Below are 24,713 nucleotides of genomic sequence, written 5' to 3'. Positions count from 1 at the left end.
CTCAGCAGACAGAATCTTGAACAGGATTTTTCCCAATTTGTGTTGTTGTTTTATGCATGCTCACCATTTTGTGGATCAATAAAAAATGTATCAGAGACAGAAATCATTCTGTAGAATATCTTTCCATTGTGCTCTGAATCTTTGTCTGTGGCATGCACAGTCAAGACAGAGTCATCTATGTACCTACATTCAGGTATAATCACCTGAAAGAAAGGGAAATAAAATACAGCATTTCAAATATTGACCATTAATTGGTTTTAAAAAGTAGATTACTGATCCTGGCATTTCTTTTTCTTACCTGATAGGCATCCTGAATAAATACTGGAGGATTATCATTGACATCAGCTATAAGAATCTGAAGTTGTTCTATGGTTTGATGCACAGAATCAGAAACGTTGATAAAAAGTTCCAAATGAGTATTTGTTTCAAAATCTAATGCCTTCACCAGTGTAATTGTTCCTTTCAATTGGTCGATTGCAAATTCCTTTCCATGATTATAACCTTCAGCAAAACTGTAGTGAAGAGCGGGGCCCAGGTCTGTATCATTTGCAACTACTTGTATCAGTAGGAATCCAACTGGCGTACCTACAACAATGATGCTTAAAAATGAGACTATATCACAGTAGTTTTTGCATGATTTGAATAATGTAAGCCAACCATTGAGCCTATTATTTAGTAAAAAACGGAAGTGTTATATCACAAATGATCATAGTTATATAGATGTTAGGCAAATTTTAAACTTAATTCTAAAATGAGTAACAATAATATTACATTTCATTCTGTACATTTTGCAACAACCACAATACAAATATATGGCTATCCCCAATTATCTGAGCAGAGTTGGGAATAATATATTCCAACTCCCTGTATGTTGCACTTGGTAGCTTGACTTCTAGATACTTCATGGCCATGGCAATATACTTTCCTTAAGCAATCTTCTTTTGGGATGTTTTCCTGCTCCTAACCAGATTTTAATCCACTTCGCTTCTGGAGATCATGAAGATCGATATGTACCATAGCCTCCTTCATAAACCTTTGTTATTCACATGCACAATTATTTCAAGATAGGAATCTTAACTTTTACACCTAACCATTTTTAATTTTTACAATACTGATCACAGAATATTAGATAAGTTATTTTTTAATTATTGTTATATAACTATAAGAACAACTCCTCTGGATCTTGACAAAGGCTCTTCTAATTCAATATTTTGTGTCACACTGAAACCAACTGGATGCATTTGGGAAGTCACAGAACTGGAGAAGAAAGTAAAAATCCCTTTTTACTGTTGATTTCCAACAATCAGTGCCCATGATTCAAGAGAAGTATAGAGCTATTTATTTTAGTAGCTATTGATATTGTCATCTCTTTCCTATCTAGTCTACTTTTAAAACCTGCCAAATTAGCTACCATTATTTGAGTTAGATTTCAATTTTCCTCCACTAGCTCAAGACACCATACTTTGTTACTTCCATCAACATTAACAGTATTCTAAAATTCTCTTAAAGTTGGTTGTCTTAGCTTCACAGTAGGGTTTTTTCCCCCCAAAAGTAAAACAGAAATTAAAACTAAATGTCAGGAATAATAAATAATAATCAATTCTTAATTTCCAGATTGCTGTGTCTTAAGACAAAACGTCCTTTGAGGATTTAAAGGAATAGATTGCATTATTTTTTGGTGTTTATTTTAAATAGTTCAAAAATAGAATATTCATAGGTATTAGAAATATCTCACAGAATATTTGCTGAAATGATGATGTCAGCACTTCCAAGGTGCATTTACTCTAGTGCTGACATAAGAAGGAGAAGCGGAGGCGTCTGGAAAGGGACGTTTGACTTTTCACCTACTTATTTTCCCTGAAGATAATATCCCCTAGGAGATGGGATGGGAGGGGGGAAATTCCTTTGAGCTGGAGCAGTAGATTAGGGGTAGAGTGACTTGGAAGATGGCCAATGAGTGCAGAGGAGTGGGGAAAGGAAAGGGAGGGTTTTGGGTCAGGAAGTCAGTGTTGGCTGCGATGGAGTCGGAATTAGAATGTTGTGCTTAATAAATTGGAGTTTTTCATCAAAGACTTTGTTTGAAATGCAATTTATTTGAGACGACCTCGAAACCTGACAGATACTTGCTATTTGAGCAAGAATATAAATTGAAAGAAAAACTATTCCCATGTTTAAAGTTTAATCCAAGCATAAAATGAGAATCATTCTTACTTTCAGAGAGATGGATAACATCAAATGGCTGCAGAGTTGGGGCATTATCATTGATATCCACAACTTCTATCTCTACGGTGCAAATAGCAAATAGCCCAGGAATTCCTTTGTCAGCAGCTTGTACAACCAACCTATTAGGGAATCAGTAAACCTTGGATTATTGGCTGCCAGAAGCATTACACAGGTTAATTAATATACTAATTATTACAAAGTGTCTGAAAAATTGTCACTTTTTTTTCCAGTGAAAATGTTAGTATAATAAAATCATTTGTGAAAGATAATCCTGTATTTGTCTATTGGTGGCTTTTTTTTTAAAAAAAAACATAAGCAACTGAATGGATTTTCTTAATTTATAGAATGACATACTATGTTAGTAATTGATTAGAACAGTAGCATTAATAATTGTTTTATAATTCTTTTTTAAGAACCTCGATCCAGATGTTATCACTCATATACATACACACACACACACACACACAATGATTTTCTGTTGAAGCACCTGGTCTACTCCAATATGGGAGGGAGCATACTGCTTCCCTTTCACCTTTCAACTCCAATCCAGGAGCCCTCAAGCAGTCGCATTAACGACAAACCATTTTATACCAAATAATATAAATTTGAGATATATAGGTATAGTTATAGATATACTGTAGAAATATATATCATGTACATTTTTAGTTTTGTAGCACTATTTCTCTCTCTCTCATCAGATAGATAGATAGATAGATAGATAGATAGATAGATAGATAGATAGATAGATAGATAGAGATATACCCTGTTTTCCCCAAAATAAGACATCCCCTGATAATAAACCCAATTGGGCTTTTGAGCGCATGGCAATAAGGCCAAGCGCTTATTTCAGAGTTCAAAAAAATATAAGACAGGGTCTTATTTTTGGGAAAACACGGTAGATACAGATATAATGGATTTAGATATAATGGAAGAGCCTTGGTGGCGCAGTGGACTAAAGTGCTGATAAAGTAGCACTTAGCTGCCAACTGCCTGCAATTACTACAAGTTCAAATCTCACCAGGCTCAAGGTTGACTCAGCCTTCCATCCTTCCGAGGTAGGTAAAATGAGGACCCGGATTGTGGGGGCAATAAGCTGACTTTGTATAAAAAGAACACTGCTTAGGCAGGGCCGAAAGCCCTACTAAGCAGATATATACAAAAGTATGAAGGCTATTGTTTAACGCATTGTAAGCCGCCCTGAGTCTCCGGAGAAGGGCGGCATATAAATCGAACCAATAAATAAATAAATAAATAAATAATGAGAAAGAGAGAAATAGTGCTACAAAACTAAAAATGTACATGATATTCTTATTGATTTATATACTGCCTTTTATGCAGGAATTTAAGACAGCAAACAGTGCTCCCTGCTGCATTTTTTCTGCAATAGTAATGTGATATGAACCTATATGAGCATAGACCAAGAGGAATGGTACAGTATAAGCAATGGTGAGAGAAAAAAAATATGTTAGTATAAATTGCATTGAAAAATCCTATTGGTTTCAGTATGAGGTCATTCCATACACAACTCGATCACGTCACGTGATGTATCGTGACTTTTTTGTCTTTGTGGAGCTGGGTGGGCATGGCCTGCGTGTGGCACATCCAGCTTGTGGGCCACCACTTTGACACCCCTGCCATACCGAAATTCACCTGAGATAATATCCAATTGGACTAAGTAGTGTCTTACTAAAAAATAACATCTATTGAGTTCAGTGGGACTTCAACTGCTTTATAATCCATGTAAAAATTAAATATGCAAACATTGAGATGGATCAAATCTAAATTCATTCTCACTGAAATCAATGGGATTTTAATGAAAACATAGTTTAATTACCTCATTGATTTCTTTGATACTAAAATAGTCCGTTCAGTTTTGATTCACCTCATTGACTTCCTAAAGCAATAAAGCATTATACAAAAGTAGTAAAACTCTCTTAACCATACTACTTTACAACAATTACTTCTAAGTTAAGGCAAAATATTCTTCAAAAGATTAAATAACTTTAATTGGTAACATTTGCACAGGACTTTTTATGTTGATACGTAAAGAACCACAAAGTTCAATAAAAGCTAGAACAAAAGAACAGGACTAAGCACAGACACAAAGACTTAATGGAGTGAATATGCTTTCTATACTGTAAATAGTCTTAAATTGATATACGTCAGTTTTATCATTTCAAATGTATTAATATATTGTACATGTTTGAAGTATAGCAGAATATACATTGTCAAATAAATATGGAAAATTTATATTCCCTTTCATCTCTGATACAATAACCTCCTTTCAAAAAGTAACAAACATTTGTTTTCCTTTATTCATATGTCTCCTCACAAATAGATGGGGAAGAAATGGAGGTAGTGACAGATTTTATATTCCTGGGCTCCAAGATCATCACAGATGGGGACTGCAGCCAAGAAATTAAAAGAAGCCTGCTCCTGGGAGGAAAGCTATGGCAAATCCAGATAGCTCACTAAAAAGCAGAGACATCACCCTGCCAACAAAAGTATGTATAGTCAAGGCCATGGTTTTCCCAGTTGCAATGTATGGCTGTGAAAGTTGGACCATAAGAAAGGCTGAGCGCCAAAGAATTGAGGCCTTTGAACTATGGTGCTGGAGAAGACTCCTGTGAGTCCCTTGGACTCAAGGCAATCCAACTGGTCAGTCCTAGAGGAGATCAACCCTGACTCCTCTTTAAAAGGCCAGATCCTGAAGATGAAACACAAATACTTTGGCCACCTATTGAGAAGGAAGGGCTCACTGGAGAAGAGCCTAACGCTGGGAAAGATTGAAGGCAAAAGAAGAAGAGGACAACAGAGAGGTGGCTGGATGGAGTCACTGAAGCAGTAGGCGTGAGCTTAAATGGACTCCAGAGAATGGTAGAGGACAGGAAGGCCTGGAGGACCGTTGCTCATGGGGTCACAATGGGTCAGACACGACTTCGCAACTAACAACAACAACATTTATATATCAGGAACAAACATTACAATTTGATTATAGGATTCTATTGCCATTCATCTACTACACTGGTTCTATACTGGATTTTTGTTGTTTAAAAATGGTCAGAACATATTACTTATTGTATTTAAGTTTCTAAACAGCCATAATTTCATATTATGCCTAGAATATTTATAAGTAAGCTAAATGTTGAAATGCATACTAATCTAACCAATTTCTTAAATTTCAGTGTTTGAAAAACATGATAAAATATATAATCAAGGGCATCTAGATAAAATCTCTTGTCAACAGTTCCCTCTGAAATTCATACTTTAAAGTTTTTACTTTTCCAGCATTTTTCAACAACAGATCATTGTAGTTTCAGAAGTTTAAAAAAAAAAATTCAGACTTAAGGTTGGTTATAGTTTGTTCAAGGAAATGCATTTTAAAAGCAACAATTTATTTTAGAGCACATGAAATCATTTCTAATTGTGCATTCAGTAATATGTTTAGAAAAAAAGCTTTGGAAATTATTTCCAGACATACTGAATTAGATACGTCAGGAAAAGAAAAAAAAACCCCAAACCCTCCACAAATATGTTTTAGACTAGCATTAGGCAACCAGAAACAGCCTCATTTGTACGTCCACCATCTTGAAACTGTGCCACCCAAATTTGATGGTAAAATGACTATATTTCACCTTCTGCAACTTTTTTACATTTATTTTGTTTTGAAATAATAATAATAATACATACTTCTTTGTCTTTCTTATCAACAATTATTAAGTCTGATTGAAAAGAAAGACAGATGTCTGGATAATGGATGTGGCATAGCTGGAGGTGTGGTGGTTAAACAATATCTGCCTATCCAGGTCCTTGAGAAAGACACAAATGTCAATTCCAGTCTAACTATCTGACTGACTGTGTAACCAACCATGATAATAAAGGTGGAATGGGAGCTCAAAGCCTTCGAGAGGTGCACTGCTCTCATTTTCATTTTTAAATCCTCCAATTCCCTGAAAACAGAGCCAAAGTGTCCTCCAAAATATGAGCTGGAGTTGTTGGGACTGGGCTTTTTTATTCTGAGGATGAATAGGAGCAGTTTTCTACTTTCCTCATTCAGTACACACGTATTCTCCCAAAGGAGGCTGGTAAATTCACCTTCACCTGTTTCTATGATGTCACTATATCATGATGTGGCCTACTATATCATGGCCTACTGTATTTCTCCAGAAGATCAGGAACCCACATCCCTCAAATGCTGCCGACCTATTTTAGATGAAACCTCAAGAGTGCTGATGAAAGAATCTTCACCAGTGCCTTTGGAAGTGGCAAATGTCACACCATTAGGTTAGGTTTGTTAAAGGTCAGTGTTGAGAACGATTCCAAGGTGGAATTATGGAGAGCTTTGCCATCATGTAAACATTAATGTGCTAGATCAAAGGTATAAAATATGCGGCCCGGAGGCCAAATCCAGCCCATGATAGGTTGCAGAGTTGGACTGGTCCCTGCCGCCCCAGGCCCAGCCACTCCCACCCGGTACCGTGATGACCATGCCATGCCCACCTCAGCCCCTCAAGGGCAAACAAAATCCCAACGCAGCACATAATGGTTTGACACCCTTGTGCTAGATGGACCACCATGTGATTTGACAACTTCTTATGATTCTGTGTCAGAAAATGAGATTCACAAATCATATTATCAAATACATAAAAACGTGTGCTCCCCAAAATACCTAACAAGTAACAAAGTAAGTAAGACTGATATACCATATTTCTGCCATAGAGTATGACAAGAAGCATTGAAGAACACAGGTAACAAAACTAACAACACATCATCCATTATTCACATAACATACAACTACATACAACACATTTGGTGTAGCTATGGTCCAAATTCAGAAAAAAAATCATATGTATAACCCATATACTGTACATATCCATATTGTATTTGTTTATAATATAAGTAACACATTTTCAAGCCTCATGTCAAACATGATATAATATAGATTTTATAATCATTACAAACCTATATAATGAAATGTCTTCACGATCCAGGGCCATATTTGTAGATATAATTCCTCGTGCTGAATCAATAAGAAATACTTCATTTATATTCCCAAATAAAATAGAATATTCAATTTCTCCATTTCGTCCACTGTCAGAGTCTGTTGCATAGATCTGTATGGGTACAAAATCCATGCTAATCTTGAGGCAATAAAGGTTCCAGGACAGATGTCTGCCATTCTAGAACAGAAAACGGCCTATGATGCTAGTAAGTGACGTTAGCTTAATTTTTTTGTTTTTCAGAATATGTTTTCGGTCATATTTTGGTCATGTGTGACAATATGTGCATATATAATTCAAATGTATTTCATCAACAACTTATGAAATACATCTCAACAAAATAACTTATAGACAACTTTTATCATATTTGAAACCGCTGAAATAATATGTGTAGTAATCATTCACACCTGAACAAGAAGGGGTAACAATGTGCATGGAAGCTCTTGGCTAGCTTCCTAAACTCTGGTTCTAGCTTTCCATTCAAATGGGAATCACATATCCATTAGAAGTTCAGCAGTTTTCTTTCTTGATTTTGCAGTAGTATTTCTTCTTACAATGCCTTCACATGCAATACACTACTGTACTACTTTCTTGGTAACTTATAGGGAAGGATTTAACACTTCCTGTCTGCCTCTGAAGGCTATCTGGTAGAAAAGTAGTGGGCTACCTTGAGTAGTTGGTTGGCCACTGTGATAAAAGATGGGCCAGGGATCTGATCCAGCAGGGTGATGTTTGTATCCTTATTGTAAGGTTCTTTAGTGCACCTCAGAATCTGATAACTCTGAACACGAGGCTACTGATAATCAGTTTTATTTCTGATCAGAAAGCAAAACCGGGCGACATTTTATCTCCCACCTTAAACAGAGCAGGCAGAGAGAAAAAGAAAAAGCCGAAGCTGCCATGCACAAAAACTTTTTCTCGAACTTCTTATAGTTTACACAGCTTGCCCAGATCGTCAGTGTTAGAAACATAATTTCATAGCCATTAGTTCATGCAAACCTCATGATTTTCTCAGTGCTCTGCAAACAAAGGACCTCGGAAGGGGAAAAGAATACATTTTCTGGCATATAGCCCAGAGCTTTGTGAGAGGGTGCTATCTCACATTAGGTTGCTGAGAATACACATTTTGCATTTCACAATAAGTTATTTAGCTAGGCTACTTGGCAGCCTGGAGGCTTTATCTATGCAGGTAAAGCATTAGGTCACAATGGAGCTTTTCTCAGCAGCAAGGAATATCAAAAGTTGAGTTAGGTACACTCTGTACATGCTCTAATCTTTCATTATGTTCTTACCTGTGTAATATATGCATCATAGGCTTGGGCTTCCCAAACTGATGCTCTGATATAGCTTTGTTCAATCTGAGGTGCATTATCATTAATGTCCTGTAGGAATACAGTTACACCACACACTGCTGAAGCCATGCTATTTTCAGCTAAAACTGAAAAATGCACTTCCTTTCTGATTTCATAGTCAAGAAATTCAGTACGTTTTACTGTAATTTCACCTAGAGACAAAAGAAGTTATCTACATCAGACTGTTACACGTGCAATGAAAATGAGTCTTTCATTACAATTTCTAAATTAGGGTGTGAAAATGAAAAATTATTCTGGGAATTTGGTAACAAGTTAGAATCTTGAAATCTTAATAAAATGGTTCTTACAAAAAATAAAGGATAATAGTGAGGTATAACATCCGTTCTTACTTAAGTTAAACAATAGAGCAATCAAAGATATGTAGAGTATTTTTGTCTTTTTTGTTTGTTTGTTTGTTTACCACAAAAGTTTGGTTATGGCAGGGGTCAGCAACCTGTGGCTCTGGAGCCACATGTGGCTCTTTCATCCCTCTGCTGTAGCTCCCTGTTGCTGGTCGGTTCCACAATTGATAGGGCTTTCGGCTAGGATAGGTAGAAGAAAAAGGATGCCACACTAGGAGGAGACTCTATGGTAGGGGGACCAGACTTCCGGTCAGCAGAGGAAAAATGACGCCATGCTAGGAGGAGACTATGGTGGGGGAACCGGACTTCCTGTCGGCTCCAGAATTGAATGGGGGCTTCCGGTTAGGACCTTTGTGGCTCTTTGAGTGTTTAAGGTTGCTGACCCCTGGGTTATGGGGTCCCTTTCCTACAGCCTGAAAAAATATAAAGCAGGCCAAAACTCTTACTCTTCAGAAAACCAGAGTCTTAATAGCAAAATTAAAACGTATTAATATTGTTTTAAATTTTGTATTTTTTGTATTTTATCTGCTGGCTGTTCACTGCCCCGAGTCTTTCGGGAGAAGGGTGGTATACAAATGTAATAAACATAAACATAAAATTAAAAAGTATATATTCAATTCTATATAAATAGAAATGTGTGCATCCTTGCAATTGAATTGAAGCATGTATGTCTTTTAAACCACATATAATTGAAATAAATACCAAATCTCAATTCCAGAGAACTAGAGGGGTACACAGCTTAGAATGGGTGAAGCAGTTTCTTCCAATTTTCCAGGTCAATACGATTATCTTTGAAAGGGTTGGGCCTCACTTTCCCCATGTGGTGGGATGCCAACTTGGTAGATTAATGTGGGTATTAGCCTTGAAAATACTGAGTTACAAGAAACAGTGCCAGAAAAGAGGCCCTCTGTGTGCGGATCATAGAAAAGGTATAAGTTGGCTATACAAAAAAGGTTAGCTTTCCCTATAATGAAAGACAGAGAGAATAACAGATTTCAAGAAAACAGATATAGAAACCAGTAAGCTCCAAGATCAAAAAATGGCACAAATTCTTTGGACCAAAAAGACTTTTAAAGAGCATAACTGTATGTCCCATCTTTACATTTCTCAATCATCATCATCACCATCATCAAATTGCAGCTTCCTGCAATAACACCAGCGGAACTGCAAAAAACTGTGCTACTTGGAACATCATACATTTTAAGAAGGTACTTGGTTGATACCTAGGATGCTGGCAGCAACCCGTATCAACCATTAGCACAGTCAATAGTAATTGTGATGCATTTTTGAATGTTCAGTTGACTGAGTTTCATGTTTAATGAATAAAGTAAATAATAATAATAATAGTAATAACACTGTTATTATCATGACCGTGTTGCTAAGATCATTCACTGGAAATTGTGCCAGAAGTTTGGATTTGAGTAAGCAAAAACCACTGGGAACATCAGGTTGAGAAAGTTTTAGAGAATGAAAAACTCAAGATCTTGTGGGACTTTAGGATTCAGACTGACAGGCACTTGGTCCACAACACACCTGACATAACAATAGTTGAAAAGAAAAAAGTATGGTTCATTGACATTGCAATACCTGGTGATGCACGGATTGAAGATAAGCAGCAAGAAAAAACCACAAAGTACCGGGACTTGCAAATTGAAGTTGAGCGACTGTGGAAAAAGAAATCGTGTGTTGTCCCGATTGTAATTGGAGCCCTTGGAGCAATACCCAAAGGGCTACCCCGCTATTTAGAAATTCTAAATTTGCCGGACTTGAACATTTTGACTCTACAAAAAACCACCTTACTCGGAACAGCTTACATCCTCCGACGATACCTTAACAGTTCCTAGGTCCTTGGTTAGGACTCGAGCTGCTGAGCTATTAACCAGCCTCAAAGGCTGTGAATCTCACGAAAGATTAACCAATAGTAATAACACAACTTTATTGTCATTGTACAACACAGTATACCTATACAACGAAATTCACTTAACACCCAAAGACCAGGTCGAACATAACAATCCTCAACCACACCCACACCCACCACAAATTCCCCACCCCTAAACCACCCAAACATCCACACAACAGATCAAGTAATGCTGCCCAACAGCTCACTGATGGTGGCCCTTTAGTTCATTGTTGAGTGCAATTATAGCTCTGGGATAAAAACTATGTCTTCAAGTGAATTAACCTGTGGTTTAAAGTCAACGTATGTATCTTCCTTGTGAATCACAAGACAATGGTGAAATCCATATTTTTTTACTACTGGTTCTGTGGACGTCGCTTGGGGGTGGTGTGCCTTGGTGGGGCGTGGTAGGGGAAGGATACTGCAAAATCCCCATTCCCACCCCACTCTGGGCCCAGCCAGCGGTGGTATTTGCCGTTTCTCCAAACTACTCAAAATTTTTGCTGCCGGTTCTCCGAACTGCTCAAAAGTTCCGCTACTGGTTCTCCAGAATCTGTCAGAACCTGCTGGATTTCACCCCTGTCGCAAGATAAACTTTGCAAAATCAAAGGTGGACACAAGGGAAAAAAAACCCGGGACAGGTGATTCGAACCTATACTACAAAGAAAGTCTACCATATGGGCCATTTGATTTAAACTGAAAGAAGCAAAACTATAGAGACTTTATCGCCTTTAGAGAGCACTAATGGCCAATACAAGCTCATTTAGCCAGCTGAAATTTCAAGAAAATCCGTATGTCACTGACAGATACTTAGGATAGACTATAGGCTTCTGTGGTCATCTTAGTTACTTGCCCCCAGAATTCCTTTACATGGTGGCATTTCTTCATGACAGGCTGGATGCTGTAACAGCAATAACAACATGCACTATTTCCTAATCAGCAAGTATCCTAGTTAACAATTATTCAGTTATGTTCCTATTTGGGCATATGCCAGTTTCCTAGTATTGTACCCTATTCAAAGCTGTATTGCACAGCATGCTGATACAAGTAAATCATGCCTCAAAATAATTTAAGCAAATCATCCCCACAGAAATGAAACCTTGGGTGGATATGAAATATATCCTGATTACTCTGCCAACAAAAAGTCAGGCAGTATATAAACTATTTTACTTTGTTTTGTTTTGTTTTTACTCTATTCTATTAGCTGAGGAGTTGTTGAAAACATCTTTTATAAATGTTCCCAAATGTGAACTTGATTTAGATTAAATAAGACAGTCATGTTAATAAAATAATTGATTATTAAAAACATACTTGAGGTTTAACTAAGCAGTAGATCTCTTTTTCCACAGCCAGGAGCAAATTATGTTTTCAGCAGTCAGCTGGTATTCATTTAGTATATAGCAACTTTTCTCATAAAATCTAGCCTGTTTCATCTTAAAATCTTTAAAACATAGTTTTATGTTTCAGGTCATTTTCTTTTTGACTTCAGCATTTGGGGAATACAAAATATACTTTTAATACAAAATACAATTCAATTCTCACAAATATAGAAAAGGTTTACATTCCTTTTTGTGAACAACCTGTGTAAAATGTTGATGTTAAATACTAAATTGGATGGAAAAATCCATCTTTACTTTGTTTAATTTGGTAAATAAAATTGATATGAAGTTCACAATTGTTGTACCCATATCAGAATAAATGAAATCTTAGATTTTTTTAAAAAAAACACATTATTGGAAAAAGTATTTCTCATCAGTACAATTAACGGGTTAACTGGAGAACTAATAAACAAACCTAACTTTGAATAAAGAAGTGATGTACGTAATCCGCACTCTAAACACATACTGTATAAAACTACAGATAGATAGGCCTTCAATGGAGATTCCATAACACCACCAGCAAAAGAGATACCCTGCGAATCTCATCCATAATTTTGGAACTCTCTTCCATTTGAATTCCAAAATCACTCAGGCAGTGGTAAAATGTAAAATTTGTTACTACTGGTTCTGTGGGAGTGGCTTGGTGGGGGGTAATGTGACTGGGTGGGCATGGCCAACTTTTTTTTTTTTTACTTTTTAAAGCATTTTTTCTACAACCTCTTTGGCTGAAGAGGTTGTAGAAAAAATGCTTTTAAAAGTAAAAAAAAAAAGCCTCTGATGATCGCACGGCTCAGCTGTGCATGGGGGGGGGGGGACAGGGATTTTTGCTACCGGTTCTCCGAACCACCCGCTGCCATGAGTACCGGATCGGGAGATCTGGTCCGAACCAGGAGCATTTCACCCCTGCATTCAGGGCTAAAATAGACTTATATATTCAGAGAATTATGTGTATGCTATTTGTAAAATGGAGTAATATAATGATGTTGAAGAGACCTTGAATTGTATCAATTCAATCTGAAAGTGGCAGTCTGAATACTCATACATTTATATCCAAAATTTTTATATACAATAGATATTTTTAAAAATTATTAACATCAAACAAGATTTTACTAGATTAGGATTTTATTTTAGCATTTGGGATAAATTGACCGTGAAATGTATTTGCATTTGTTCCTTCTTCCTCAAGACAAATCTTGCTGGACAGAGCCAGCTGCAAGGCTCCATGTGTAGTGTAGTAACTAACTCTACTATTCATTCAACTTGTCCCATGTTGGCTTCTGTGTTGTATGAGGAGGTCCTTTCACTATCTTCATGGAGCAATCTATCAAGTGAGCTGTTGAAGTCTATTGGCAGTACTCGTCTTGGTACCATAACTGAGATGTTCCTTCACTGAGATTGTAAAAAGAGCTGAAACATTACTGTCAACCTAGTAGTGTGAGTGCAGGTCTCCTTCCAACTCCTCCTGAATCAGCTCTTCATGTCAAAAAAACCTCCAGCTTTCAGAAAAGCAACACGGAGTGAATACCTGTGCGACCAAATGAGAAGGAGCAACACATACATCGCCTATGAAAGGAAGAGGGAAGAAGTCCTTGGGAGGATGACTCATAGTTTCCCAAATCTCATCCAACATTCGTAGACTCGAGATTTCATTATTTTTGGTTTTCTATGGTTATATACTGGCATAAAATCACCAGCATGAAATTAATAATTGTGACCATCTTATAGTCTTTTTTTTAGAGATTCCTTTTGTTTGCTTTAAGAATAGCAACCGTTACTTTGAAAACATTGCATAACTTGGGTCTTATTAGTGCATGAAGTCAGAAATTGGTTTAGGGAATTTTGAATGAAATGTTTGGGTATTTTTAGGTATCTAAGATAAAAAAAATATATATTGCTGACCTTTGCTATTGAGATCACTATAGAAGGATAAATCTCAATTCAGATGAACTTTAAGGAAAGAAACCCTACTTAAAATTTTATTTTAAGCAAACATCTTTTTTAAGATTAAAGAATTAAACCCATTTTTTACTGGAATTTAAATAAATAACCACTAACCCCTTGTATGATATTTATACAAATGCAATCATAACTCCACTGTGGAAAATACTTTCCTAAAGCCTCAAATGATTTTAGAACAAATGAAAAATAATAGGCTAATTTACCGGTGATGGGATGAATATAGAAAATATCCTCATGTTCACTGATGATTGTATATTTTACATTGTTTTCCAACAAACTTTGGTCATGAGCAGCAACAGTAAAAACAGAAGTACCTGTGAAAGCAAATATTAAATTTATTCTAAAAAATGTATGAAAGTATGAAACAAAAAAAGTATGAAACAAGTTAAACTGATAACTGGTGAAATATATATTAGTGTTTACAGGTATATAACAGGAAAAAATATTATTTTATCATATTAACATACCAAATATATTTACTAAATTCATTTTTGAATATCAATGATGCATTTAGCCTATTCTGATGACAGCAGAAGACAGGGAAGAGTAATAAGGATGATAAAATATTTGGAAGTTATTTATTCCAAGAACTAGACATATTAAACTTACATAGGTACACAATGCCAGTAATGTTCAGCTAGATACACAGTCAGAATTATTGGACCCTGAAGTTCTGTTTCTAAATTATTTATTAGCTCATGTCAATCAGCACTCTGCTCACTTTTTAAAATTCAGTTTTAATTATTTGTAAAATTTTAAAAACCATCTTAGTCTTAAAAGAATCTCTGGAAAGATTCAGAGAGCAACAGCAATGACCCAGTGCACTAATAAAAATACAGAAACATAGTAAAACATTTAATTTTATTTATTTACTTATTAACAACAATGCATCAACACATCTAGCAGAATGAGCCTCACCAATTAATACCTCAAAGACCTTCTAGAACAGGCAAGTTTGTATTATTCAAAAGTCATAAGACTGGAAGCCAACTTCATCAGAGAGGGGCAGACAAGCTATTCCATGAGAGGAATTCTCACACAGTTTTCAGACCAATAGTGCTGTACTTCTTAGTAGTCGTGGGAACCTTGAGCAGGTCCTTTCATTTGTACCCAGAACAGCTTCCACAGCAATTACAGTCATTATTTGACTGTAATGAAAGTGTCCCTTAAGTATATGAACTGCTTTGTTTTATATCATTTGAAGTTTCCTAGTATAGGGACGCGGCGGCTCAGTGGCTAAGACGCTGAGCTTGTCGATCGGAAGGTCAGCAGTTCAGCAGTTCGAATCCCTAGTGCCATGTAACGGGGTGTGCTCCCGTTACTTGTCCCAGCTTCTGCCAACCTAGCAGTTCGAAAGCACGTAAAAAAAATGCAAGTAGAAAAAATAGGGACCACCTTTGGTGGGAAGGTAACAGCATTCCGTGCGCCTTTGGCGTTTAGTCATGCCAGCCACATGACCACAGAGACGTCTTTGGACAGCGCTGGCTCTTCGGCTTTGAAACGGAGATGAGCACTGCGTCCTAGAGTCGGGAACGACTAGCACATATGTGCGAGGGAAACCTTTACCTTTACTTTAGTGAGCTTGAAGAGTAACCCCAGATAAAGTCAATTCCAAAAATCTGTAAGAGAAATGATAAGAGTACAACTGATTTCAGTACCTCATGTTCTTGGTACACCTGCTATTGGCTCAAGCTGGGTATATATCTAGCCTTCAGACTTTTCCAGCAGGAATTGTGAATCCAGGATGACCTCCAAACAGCAAATCTTCTGTCTTGGGCAGTACTATCCCACTGAGAGCCAAAGATGATATAAGTCAAGAATCAGAAGGCTTCTGAATAAATAACCATCTCATGCTGCTTGGGATGAGTCTGAGCTTGTTTCTTCCTACCCAGACTGTAACAGCTTCCAGATACTGGGTCATGGCATTAAATGTACGAGTCATTGGGCCTGGTATAGTATGTAGCTATTCAACTATCATTATTTAGTAGTGACGCAAATCCTGAACCAACAGTTTGCTTCTGTGAGTGGCCTCATATAGAAATTAAACAGGATGGGGAGATCACCACACTATGGAGCATATCATCAGGGAGCATCTATGAGCCAGATATCTTCCCAACTCTACAATCCTTATTGGGCTTTCCCATTGAGGAAGGAGTGGAATGATCAAAGAATAATATTGCAAACTTGTTGTAGTCTGGCCAGAAGAATATTGCGGTTGACTGGGTCAAAGTTTTTCAAGAGATCGAGGAAGATGAGGATGGTCTTGCTTCCTCCATTTAGGTCCCACCTTTAAGCCATACTGAGGCCTGAATCTCAACCTGCCAAAAAGAACAGATAACTTGCTTCTTCCAGGATTCACCGTAATTGTCACTCCATCACTTTCTCCACAATCTCTCATACAAAGCAAATATTGTATATAACTTAGTAATTATTCAATAATAGTAAGCGCAAGCCAGGCCTCTTAAGGAGAGAGCAGAAGCATGATACATCTCTTAAGGAGAGAGCAGAAGCATGATTTAACACAGGAAGATTTAAGTTTAGAAAGTTCTAAAAACAATTCTGACAGAGGAAAACACATATTTTTCCTGGCACTTATATGCTTTTTTATTTTTATTTTACTCTTTGTATTTTTTCAAAGTGTACCAGGAATCTATATATATAAAAGCCAAATACCACTCACTCATCACAAAATCTCCAGAACGGTAAAGCCTACAAACTTGAAATTTGGCATGTATGTTCCTCATGGCTTTTAGGTACTTGCTAAAAAAGGATTTTTCAAAATGACCATCAGAACATTAGTATTTCATATGCAGTATATTCATATATTCAGTTTATTCATACGCTCTAATGCTACGGAGTTAGACATTCTACTCTACCTCCCCACCTGAAAAGAATTCTGTTCCAACTGCCAGTTGGTGTACATTAACATACTCTGATGCTATTCTTTCGCTAAACCAGGCGTGGGCGTGGCCAGCGCGTGACTCATCTGGCCTGTTGGCTGGGACATTCTACTCACCCTCCCACTCTGTTCCAACTGCCAGTTGCCTTATATTACCCCGTTCTGATGCTATGGAATTACACATTCTACATTAAGTTTCAGTCTTTAACTGTCAATTTATCAAGCCCGCTCACATAGTTTCGTAGCAAAGCACGGGCGTCCAGCTGGTAATAGATAAAACAATAAAATACAGCTGCCCTTTGAAACATCATAATCTAGGACATTAGATTAGCCCTGACCCTGCTGATTTTTTGTAAGGCCTCAAAGACAAAAAAACAGTTTTGTCACTGGGCTTGTGGATTTGGATGTGGTAGAGCCCATGCAGTGGCTGTTGTTTGTTACCGATTTCTGAATCTCAGCTCCTGATGTACTTGTAAAATTGTAAAATAAAAAACCATAATAGCCACCCAGAGTCGTGAATTTGAGGTGGGTGGACATATAAATTAAATGAATGAATGGCAGTACGATGAAGCAAATGATCAAATGGGCACACAAAGATTTCTATTTTTCAGTATGTTTTGTCAAAGTAGCATGATTTATAAAGGAAGAGAGAAAGAAGGTGAATAGGAAAAGAAATTGGTAGCTAACTGTGAAGTGGACTTTGTGAAATCTGGTAAACAAAATCAAATAATGGCACTCTTCCTAAACCACTGATGCTGATTTATGTAGAAAAGTATGAGACATGGTCTCCAAAAATCTAGAAAAGAAATACATATAACCATTCCGTCTACCTAATTTAGAAGAGAACTGATACATAAAATGCATGAAACAAACAAGCATTCTGTTAGTAGTTTAAATTGGACAAATAATAAAAAAGAGTTAATCCTAACCAAATAACCATACTAAGCTTTAGAAATATTTGCCACAATAGGCATTTGTTCAAATGTTATCAAGATAAAGAACTGGAGAATTTTACTCAATTATGAAAACAAATTTGTAATATGGCAACTGATATTAATCACTTATGATATATTCAGGTACATTTGCCTTAGTCAAATTTTTTTACAGAATCATTCTGTAAATACAAGCAAAGCTACAGTAGTCTAGAAGCTGGAACAGACTGCGTTTGTATTGTTGCCTGCAATTGCATTAATTACCCTGACATATTTTTTTTTCCAAGCTGCATTAGCAATCTATTCAATTATAAACTGCATTTTATACTACTGCCAAAGGCTTTGAGGGTTAGGGGATCTTACAAACAAAATTAAGTTGAATTGCTACAAAAATAAAAAGGTTTAGGCACCAATGATGCATCGGAGCAATTAAGCCAGTGGTGGGTTGCCCCCGGTTCGCACCGGTTCTATAGAACTGGTAGTAAAACCTGTAGGAGGCTCCACCCACTGACCCCGATGTCATCAAAATGCTTCTGCGCATGCACAGAAGAGCGCACGTGCAAGCGAAGCAAACACACGCACGCGGCCCCGTTGCAACCCGGTAGTAAAAGTAAGTAGAACCCACCCCTGAACTAAGCATGGATTCCGCCACCAAGCTTTTTGTATAAAGCATGTTCAAGCAACAGATTAGCATGACTTTAGCTGCCATTAATCGAAATATGCCTAAAATTAATCTCTAAACAAAGGGAGCTTACTCCCCTATTACATTAATAAGAATTTGATATTACAAATAAAAAAAACTAAATATAGAACTTATAGATAAACTTTGCCTGACTGGCTCTTTTACTTGTTGCTGGCTAGGGATAATGGTATTATAATTCACAATATCTGGCTGGTTCAGTTAGGGCAGGTACATTTAGAGAACCTATCTTGTGAATAGTTGCTGCCCAACAGTCTCTTCCTAAATCAATAGCAATAGCATTTAGACTTATATACTGCTTCATAGTGCTTTACAGCCCTCTCTAAGCAGTTTACAAGTCAGCATATTGTTGTTGTGGTCCACTGGCAGCCTGCGGAGCTGGCAGCAGAGTTGGACAGTGAGGAGGTTGGGGAGGAACATGGGACAGTCCTGGAGTCTGAGAAAGGCTCGGACGAAGGCTCTGAGTTGGAAGCAGAGAAAGAGCCATCTGGGAGGTATGTGCTGCCTCCAGAGCCTACAGAGTCGGAGCTCAGCGAGGCAGAGGAACAGGGGAAGCCTGTTCCCAGTGCGCGCATCCGCAGAGCTGCCAGAACAGTTAAAACAAAAGGGACAATTCGGGAGTAGGGCTTGGAGATGATTGGCCCCTCCCATAAGACTTAAAAGAGGAGCAAAGGCATATGGGCCTTTGCAGGAAGCAACATTGTTAATTCTGTTCAGTTTAAAGTCTGAAGCTCTGTTTGATTCTGGACTCCGTGTGGCTTTGCCAATTAGGTCTTTGATAGCTTGTTAAGGGAGATAAAGGTGGGTGATTATCAGCCTTATCCCGAAGGACTCTTTACAACTATTTGGGACTCATCTGTGAATGAACATAATTCACAGCTGTTGCAATAAAAGAGGTTTTAGGGACTACTCGTGTGTTTACTGACTCAGGAAGCCTTGGTCAGAACCTTGTCCCCAACAATCTGGGACCTCATTTTACCGACCTTGGAAGGATGGAAAGCTGAGTCAACCCTGAGTTGGTGCGATTCAAACTACAGGCAGCTGGCAATCAGCAGAAGTAGCCTGCAGTACTGTACTCTAACCACTGCGCCACTAAAATAATGAGGTTCTCCTTGTATCCTCTGTGATTTTACTCTTGATTCCTAAGTTTCCTTTAGTCAAAACTATCCAAATGTATTTTTATTTATGTTTATTACTAGTTAGCAGCATACTGTTTTTATTCTCATATTGTATTCCCTTAGGGAATTTCCATAAAATACATCCCTTACAAGGTCTTATTTGTAACAGACCGTTTCAATATCAGATTAACTCATTGAATTCTAATAATTGTATGCATATCTAATAAAAAAAAGGGAAAGAAACACCTTCCATTTGAATATGTTGCTAATATTAAGCCTGGAAAAGAAGCTTACAGCTTTACTCATAGTCTTTGTTTAGCAACTGCCTAGTACAGAAACTGATTGTAGTTATGACAGTGATGAAAAAGTAACATTGTGACCAATCCTCACATTTACAACCTTCACAGATCTGTAAAACAAACAAAAGCTAAAGCAAGAACACATAGTAATGGTTTCATTTAGTGACCACTCCACTTAATGATTAAATGGTTGCTCCTAATTGTGATTACTAAATGAGGACTTCCTATGTAGGCTCAAATTAAGCAGCCCACACACTCCTTTGACTTCTCCAAAACATGAAACATTAAGAACTGTAGTTTCCTGAGCTCTATCTCCAAAAAAAGAAACAACAAAGTCAATACAGAGAAATGAATATTATGCAGCTAAAATTGTATGTTCATCTTCATTTAACGACCCATAATCCCTTGCGGGATGGAGTCTTGATAGCTGAATGGAGCTGAGTGTTTACTGGCCGGATGCCCTTCCTATCACCAATGCGGAGTTATGTTCAGCAGATATAATCTCATCATGCCCAGAGAGAGTTAAAATTGTACATTGCTATTTTGAAAACATTCAAACCAAATAACTGTCTTTAAAACAGGAAGTAAAAATGCTTTATTGTCTGTTGCAGCTTACAGCTAGTTGTGATGGCAACTGAACAATGTATATTAGAGACACAAAATCATGATAATCTAAAAGAGAGCTAAAGATTTTGAAAATGAAAAAATAAGGCATTCTGATATGAATCAGTAGGTAGAGAACATGTTTTAATATGGGTTCAAATTTCAAACTGTAGCTTATTTTTGCTTTTTCTGTAAGCCCTTTCTGTCCTAGGATGCCTATTAACACACATACTGTATATTCAAATATATATACATCAGTGGTTGCTACCGTTTCGCCCCAGATCGGGCAAACCGGTAGTGACAGCGGGAGGCTCCACCCATCCGCCTGGACATCTCTGTGCATGCGTCGTGAGAAGCGCCGCAAGAGCACCCACGAGCGAACTGGTAGCAAACGAAATTGAAACCCACTACTGATATACATAACATTACAGAAGACACAATATGATTGGGTACTCACCCATTTCACTGTTTTCAGGAACCACTGCTTCATATTGAGTATGACTGAAAGAAATAATTTCCATGTGAGCTTTAGAAGAGATGATCACAACAGCTGTAGCAGTTCTAGCTGGGATCCCTTGATCGCATGCTACTATCAGGAGGTGGGTGAATAAGCCATCATAAGATACAGGTTCCCTAAGAAATATTTCACCTGTATTTGAATCCATCTCAAACATTGTGGCTGGTGTCACAAACCGAAACTTCACAGTTCCATTCAGACCTAAATCTAAGTCCCTGGATTGCACAGTAGCTATTGCCTGGTTTACAGGTGTTTGAGGGGACACTTGAACTTCAAGAGGATTCTCTAAGAAAAAAGGATTATTGTCATTTACATCTTCAATCTGTATTATTATAGTAACACTGGCACTTCTTGGTTGCTGGACATCAGAATCTGTCGCTATACCTTTAAATATATATTGAGATTGTCTCTCTCGGTCCAATGGTTTATTAGTAATGACAACACCGCTAGTTCTGTTAATAGTAAACAATCCAAGAGTTTCATCCATTAGAGTGTACACAACCTTTCCATTTGGACCTTCATCTGCATCTGCAGCAAACAGTTCAAGAATTGATGACTTTTCTTCAATATCTTCACTTATAATTGCTTGATAATGATTTCTTGTAAATGAAGGACTGTTGTCATTTTCATCCAAGACTCTGATTTGTAGTTCCATAACAGAACTTCTTGCTGGATTGCCTAGATCAAAACACTCTATGACCAAGGTAAAATTGTTGACTATCTCTCTGTCCAAACTGCAAGTAGTGAAAAGGTCTCCTGTGGTTTTGTGCAAAGCAAAGTGTCCTCCGGTGTTACCACCTTCAAAATGAAACAAAATGAATATGTCAATTAAAAAAAAAAAAACACAAGAAAAACTTTCTATACCTTATTATGTATTTACATATAAATTCTATGCAAGAGCTGTGATACTGACTAAAGTCCCAAATACTAGAAAGCATTCTACCCCAAATTTTAGAAATTAATCGTTGATTCAGTATTCAGATGCAGGACTTAAATTTGCGTTATGAATTTAAGAAAGACTAATATTTTCTAAGGGAAAAAAAAATAAGATTTTTAATGAGACAGCTAGACTTTTTTTTAAAGGACTTATGTATTTCCTCTATTGTAGAATTTAAAGAGTCTTTTAATAATAATGTATTAAAATAAATAAATCATAGTAACACAAGTTAAAGGTACAAAAATGCAAATATTAAAATGATCACATTTTAAGAGTAGTTAAATAAGGTCAGCAGATGCTAAATTTCAACTTTTGCTTTTTCGAAATAAATATACATTATTAAATTTTTCACCTTACCAATTATTTGATATTGCACAATTCCATTATTAGCTATATCATCATCCACAGCCAGGAGAGTTGTTATTGTTGAAGGCAGTTGGTTCTCCAATATTTGGATATCAGAAGCTGGAAAGATGATCTTAGGAGTATGATCATTTTCATCTAGTACCCTAAAGATAATTGATGCTGTACTGGATAAAGAGGGAGTGCCCCCATCTTGAACAAGCACTATATTTGAAAATAAGCATATTTGAAAACTGATTTATAGTAACAGATTGACGAGATCAGATTGTGAACCATTCTCCCTAAAAGATCAATGCAACACTGCTTTGTTTCATTCAAATATGTTCATGTATATAGTTTAAGTTTAAATTTAATGCGATTTATATGCCGCCCTAATGGACTCAGGGCGGCTCACAACAATAAAATGCACAATTGCACATTAAAACAATATGAAATTAAAAGTCCAAATTAAAACAGTTTAAAATCAATTTAAAACTATTAAGAAGCCCCCCCCCCCCCCAATCAGTCCAGGCTACAAAACAACTAGGTCTTCAAATCACGGCGGAACGAGCAAAGGTCAGGAGCCATCCGGAGCTCCAAAGGAAGTTGATTCCAAAGGGTGGGTGCACCCACAGAGAAAGCTTTCCCCCTGGGGGTCGCCAGCCGACATTGTCTGGCCGATGGCACCCTGAGGAGGCCCTGTCTGTGGGAATGCACCGGGCGATTGGAGATTGTTGCTGGCTGCAGGGGGTCTGACAAGTATCCTGGACCTAGGCCATATAGGACACAAGTGATACAAATCAAAGGCCTTCCTTGTACATTTCAGACAAATTAAATTTAAAGGGAAATAATCAGTTAAAAACTATGTGTAATCCCTGGGTCATTGTATGTATAGTATCTCAAATGCCTTACCTTTAATATGAAGAACCTCTCGAATTTCCCTGTCAAGCGAGGTGGTTGTTCTAATTTCTCCAGTACTTGAGTTTATCTGAAAATTCTCATATGCAGGTCCTGGCAATATGTCATATTTAAGTAGGGAATTGATTCCTTAAAATGCACACACAAACACACACACACACATAAAAATCAGTCCATTTTAAATGTGCCACTATAATATTAATAAAAGCTTTCAAGCAGTTTCCTGGCATATTCACTTATTACAGAGGTGATATAGATTTATTTTTTCTATATATTTGTTCTGCACTATTTTATTTAAAAATCAATTTTAAGTAAAGATGTTTAAAGATAAGGATATATTAAATGTGAACATTTAGAGACTTTTTTTAGACCTTTGAAGGGTTGAAAAGAATGTAGCATGACTTTTTAATTTGAACATTATGTGGCATTTGCAAGTATTAAAGTTCTCTGTTATTAAATAAAAGAGAAAATATTCCGATTGGTCAGATACAGTTAACCCTGTAGTTCAGTAAGACAGAACCCCCCAAAATAAAATGTTGAAAAGATCAATAGCTAAAAAATAAATGTTAGTTACAGGTTTTTTTAATGTTATTTTGGTAATTAGCAAATCTTTACTAAGATTTTACATTAATACTGGGAATTCTAAATTTATCACATGGCCAAACTGACTTGTTTGAACAGCCAAATTGATTTGATTGATCAGAGAAAAGACAACATTTATGTTTATTGCTGACTGGAAATACCTTATTGGTATTTTGCATAAAACAGAAAAAGATGAACTCGATTTATGGGTTTGATGATTACGGTAGATATAAACTAGATTATAGAAAGAATAGAGTCACAATGTAATTTATAGAAAGAGGTAAATTTATAATTGCAATTATAACTGCTGTAGAATATTGAAAACGACATGTTAGTATTTCTTTCCCTTTTTTCTATTAATTTTTTCTTTCTTGCATTTTTACCCATCTTTATTTCTTTTTTCTTTCTTATTCTATATTACTTTATTAGTTTTAGAAATATTTAATAAATAATATTTTGCACTGTCCATATGAAGAATTTCCTGTGGTATGTTGGAAATTGATTCTGTAAGTATTTTTTTTGATAGTCCTAAGGATTTTGTACAGTGAAACTTATTTTCTTGTAATGCATTTGCAGGTGTTATCCTTCAGTCCATTTAATTACAACATATTTATCCACTATCAAGAATGACCTGATCCATCATTTACCGATTGTGAGCTTTATTCTTTGAGAATACCATGTAACTGATTTTTAT

The 24,713-nt window shown here is 36.7% G+C and overlaps 1 protein-coding gene across 1 annotated transcript in view; it reads right to left on the bottom strand.

Moving 5' to 3' along the window:
* The window catches only part of DCHS2 (dachsous cadherin-related 2), a 76,735-nt gene that overhangs the window by 6,773 nt on the left and 45,249 nt on the right, over window positions 1-24,713 (bottom strand). Inside the window, exons 12-20 of the mRNA XM_087875402.1 lie at window positions 23,432-23,566; window positions 22,535-22,744; window positions 21,181-22,038; window positions 14,376-14,486; window positions 8,516-8,727; window positions 7,186-7,337; window positions 2,212-2,342; window positions 299-585; window positions 65-203 (exon numbers count right to left, since the gene is read on the bottom strand). Coding sequence (XP_087731528.1) covers window positions 65-203; window positions 299-585; window positions 2,212-2,342; window positions 7,186-7,337; window positions 8,516-8,727; window positions 14,376-14,486; window positions 21,181-22,038; window positions 22,535-22,744; window positions 23,432-23,566 — 2,235 coding nt within the window. The remainder of the gene's footprint in view (window positions 1-64; window positions 204-298; window positions 586-2,211; window positions 2,343-7,185; window positions 7,338-8,515; window positions 8,728-14,375; window positions 14,487-21,180; window positions 22,039-22,534; window positions 22,745-23,431; window positions 23,567-24,713) is intronic.

The sequence above is a fragment of the Pantherophis guttatus genome, chromosome 8 (genome assembly GCF_059756535.1).
Source record: "Pantherophis guttatus breed Tessera chromosome 8, ASM5975653v1, whole genome shotgun sequence".
NCBI classification, from domain to species: Eukaryota; Metazoa; Chordata; class Lepidosauria; order Squamata; family Colubridae; genus Pantherophis; species Pantherophis guttatus.
This window is presented reverse-complemented; position numbering and strand designations above follow the sequence as displayed.